At 34.5% G+C, this 4,396-nt stretch overlaps 1 protein-coding gene across 1 annotated transcript; it reads left to right on the top strand.

The window, feature by feature from the left end:
• The first annotated feature begins 1,942 nt into the window (after positions 1 to 1,942).
• On the top strand, positions 1,943 to 2,893 carry LOC118933716 (olfactory receptor 4C11-like). The gene has a single exon (XM_036928356.2). It carries the CDS (start codon positions 1,943 to 1,945, stop codon positions 2,891 to 2,893), a length of 951 nt encoding a protein of 316 aa, XP_036784251.2.
• Positions 2,894 to 4,396: the final 1,503 nt, after the last annotated feature.

Below are 4,396 nucleotides of genomic sequence, written 5' to 3'. Positions count from 1 at the left end.
TATGAAATGTGACATACGCACACATTTTGACAATTAATTATTGCTCACATCTTTAATACAAAGAATGCAGTTTCTACACACAGTGAGTACAAGTACATGCTTTTTTGGTACTTTTCTAAATACATTTCATTTATATAATTGTGTGTGTATTATCCTACTTTTAATTAAAGCTTACCATCCTAAGCAACCATTCTGTTCTCTTATTTTTCATTTTAGAATACATTTTCAGGACCATTTCATATATGTCTGCTATATTTTCATCAGTAACTTTGTCAGTGGGTGGTATGAAAGGAAGTACAATGTCTGAGTCATTCAGCACCCTTCAGATAGGTTTTAAGTTCTTTTCCATCTTTGCTATCATGGAAAGAGTTGTAATAATTTTCTCTGTCCTTGTAGTGAGTTTATCTGTAGAAAATGGAATCATTGGATCAACGTCTATGTGCAGTTATGATATTATATGCGTTGAAAGTCACTCCCTAAGAAATTGCACCCACTTAAACTGTTACCAATAATGTGTGGAATTGACTATTGCCACAATTTGTCAGCACTATATGCCGACAATCTTTTATTGTAAAGATTACTCTATTCAACATAGGTGAAAATGATAATCTAAGTGGAACTTTAATTTGAAAATATTTAACTATGAATGAAATCGGACATCTTTCCATATGTTCAATTATATTTAATAAGGAGCAGGTAATTTATAATTGGTCCTTTTGCCGATTATTCATTTTTTGTGTGTGTTTAAGATTGAAATCCATTGAGACTTCAAAATTATGCTTTTATCTGGCATGCGATTTGTAAATATATTTTACCAATTTGGCGCTTAATAATTTGTTATGAACTATTCTACTATTTGGAGAATATAAAGGTACATATACAATATGTCCACTGGTTGACACATAGTTAGACATTAATAAATATTAATTCCCTTTTTATTTCTATCACTTCTTACTTGAAATCAGAGTATAGAATGTTCAGGACACATATCACAAAAATTCTACTCAAAGTTTCATCAGTGATTCAGAGCTTCCAGAGCTCATTTCTCAGTTCCTGGTGCTTAACAGTAAACCAGAAATTTTAAAGAATATTCTGATTTACAGCAAATTTTCTCCTTTTCTTTCCTTTGTTTTAGTCTCAGTGACTCTTCTGTATTAATAAAACATGTGGAAAGACTCAGAAAAACAATGAATAGGGGAAGGATTTAACTTTAGACAACATAGTAGAGTAAAAAAGTACAAAGTTTAATTCAGCTGAATTTAAGCCTAAACAACTAGAAAGGTATGAGAGATAAAATGAAAGAAACTTACTTACTCAAAACAGAGTATTTCAGACTCATAATGAACTGGGCCAACTGCCTGGGCGTTTTTTGCAAAAATTTCATTTTTATTGTCTCTCTCTCTACACCTACACCCATCTCGTGTGTGTTTGTTTGAGTGTGTTTAGGTTTATTAAGAAAGACAATCATTCTTTCATATTTACATGTTTTGGAAGAGTATTTTATAGCTGGACTTGGTTCAAGGAATGTAAAAGCATACTGAGTAAATCATGCAAAACTTTCCTCTGCTTCTAAAACATGCCGCTCCAAATATTGATTAAGTCAATGATGAAAACTAAAGAAAGCACTCAGCTGAAGAAGTCATTCACTTATGCCAAATCACCCCAGTTAGTGATTATTACATGTGAAGCATCATTAATTTTTTCATTATTTGTCTATTTCTATTTCAATATTTTCATAAAGAATCAGATAAAAGGCTCAAGTAAGTATTATGGATTGCATTTTATTCAGGTAAAAACAGTACACAGCCTGTAAGTGATTATGCATTGATAAGTGACTAAGCACATGTATTTGACTTCCAAATGTTTTATTGATTTTATAATTTTTAAAATTTCTCTTTTGCAGATTATTTCTAAGCTGTGCTTCCACTACGTGGGCTAAACAATGCAGCAAAATAACAGTATAACTGAATTCATACTCTTAGGACTGACACAGGATCCTATGAGGCAGAAAATGGTCTTTGTAATCTTCTTTATATTCTATGTGGGAACTGCAGTGGGGAATTTACTTATTATCATGACCATCAAGTCCAGCCGAACACTTGGGAGCCCCATGTACTTCTTCCTCTTTTATTTGTCCCTAGTTGATACCTGCTTTTCAACTTCCACAGCCCCTAGACTAATTGTGGATGCTCTCTCTGCAAAGAAAATTATATCTTATAATGAGTGCATGACTCAAATCTTTGCACTACATTTATTTGGTTCCATGGAAATCTTTGTTCTCGTCCTCATGGCTGTTGACCGCTATGTGGCCATCTGCAAGCCCTTGCAGTACCCAACCATCATGAGTCGGCAGGTCTGCATCATTCTGATTGTTCTTGCATGGATTGGGTCTTTTATACATTCTATGGCTCAGATTATCCTGGCCTTGAAGTTGCCTTTCTGTGGACCCAATTTGATTGATCACTTTTTTTGTGATATGCAGCCCTTATTGAAACTTGCATGTATGGACATTTATGTGATCAACCTACTGGTGGTGTCTAATAGCGGGGCCCTTTGCTCATTCAGTTTTGTGATTCTGATGATCTCATACATTGTCATCTTACATTCTCTGCGAAACCACAGTGCAGAAGGGAGGAAAAAAGCTCTCTCCACTTGCACTTCTCACATCACTGTAGTTGTCTTATTCTTTGGTCCATGTATATTCATCTATACACGTCCCCCAACCACTTTCCCAATGGACAAGATGGTGTCCGTATTTTATACTATTGGGACACCCTTCCTCAACCCCCTGATCTACACACTGAGGAATGCAGAAGTGAAAAATGCCATGAGAAAGCTGTGGCATATCCAAATTACCTCTGAAAGCAAAAGAGGATTTGAGGGCCTTGGATGAATACTTTTTGTGTCGCAGTTTAACTGGATCTCTACAGATATCAGTATCATAGTGTGTAGCCTGACTCCTCCATGTACTCAAATATAATGCACGTGATTTCCTTGCCTTTCTCTGTTCTGTCCACAAACTAGTAGGTTTTCAAACATCCTCATCCTGACTCTTTTTCTGAGCATTCAATTCTGGCATTGCTGATTGTGAAATAATCTCACAACTGTAGTTTGATAAGAAGAAAGACATTTATATGTATAATCACATCTGTTCAAACATGTGAGGATCCTTAAACAGCATGTAGCTTGTTCACTATGATTGGTAAGTCTCTCCAGAGCACATTTCAAATAAGGTATCCTGCTTTCTCGTGAACATTTCAAAGCAAAGGAACTTTGTGTATCAAGAAGTTAGCTTCATTACATCATTAGCTTAGCTTTGAAAAATTCCACACTTGAATCAAAAAAATTGTTATATGTATATGATATTTAATGTAATTATATTCTAATAAAATATTACTAATTGTGTTCTTTGGCTATTAGATAACTGAGACATTATATATGGGATTTTTAAGATGTAGTGTTACAAAGGCCTTGAGATATTCAGCTACTTGTGTGATTGGTGAATAGGAGCTATGATAATAGAATTCTATAACTCCAAGAAGCAAGAAAGTAAAAAAAAAGTGTGTTTTCAAAATGAAATAAAAATTAAAAATACACCAGAGATACAACCTACTTTTTTGGGATTGTAGCACACAAAGGTACTTGGAAAGAACCTGGTTTGATGAAAGAAATGATGATGTTACTTTATGTGAAGTTGGAATATGTCAGTGAAATGAAGCAAAGTCAGGTAGTATTCACTACACTTGCCTTTAGTTAGTGAAGTTAGAGAGAATCCACTATTTCAGCCCATATTGCACTTTCTTTCCCTACCTGTGCTTTCCTAATAAAGGCGTTGTTAGAATAGTTAGACTTCCTGATAGAATTTTGACATGTTAGAACTGCCAATAGAACTTTGGTGCCCAGGGCCGGCAGAGCAGATTTACAACTGTACCTTGGATGTGCATGCTGGGAGTTACATCATGAACATTTAATATTCATCTATTTCAGTCTATTAAAATGTACCACCTCCTTAGTAATTGTTGTAAGATTCCATTTTATTTTTAATGCTGTTGTTCTTTATTTAATTGCAAAACCTTGCCACTACCAATGTTGTCCTCCTAATAAAGAACCTTTTAAAATAAATTCAGTAGAATAACACATATACTGTGTTTTAACTTACTTCTGTTTTCTGGGACATTATGAATTTTAGTGTCTCTACTGGTGTCCCAGCATGTCATTCATGAGGAGGAATATATAATTACCACAGAATGGAAATGTCATGATCCATCACAAATTTATCTAATCTACATCTCTATAATACCAGTACATGTACACACACACACACACACACACACACACACACACACACACACAGACACACTACAGGTGTTCATGGTGATTTGATTTTCAAATGAAT

This window comes from Manis pentadactyla, chromosome 13 (assembly GCF_030020395.1).
Source record: "Manis pentadactyla isolate mManPen7 chromosome 13, mManPen7.hap1, whole genome shotgun sequence".
Classification (NCBI taxonomy): domain Eukaryota; kingdom Metazoa; phylum Chordata; class Mammalia; order Pholidota; family Manidae; genus Manis; species Manis pentadactyla.
The sequence above is the reverse complement of the archived record's forward strand: the minus strand, read 5'-3'. Positions and strand labels throughout refer to the sequence as shown.

Excerpts from the sequence above, each read along its gene's own strand:
- LOC118933716 (XM_036928356.2), top strand. The coding sequence starts at position 1,943 with ATGCAGCAAAATAACAGTATAACTGAATTCATACTCTTAGGACTGACA.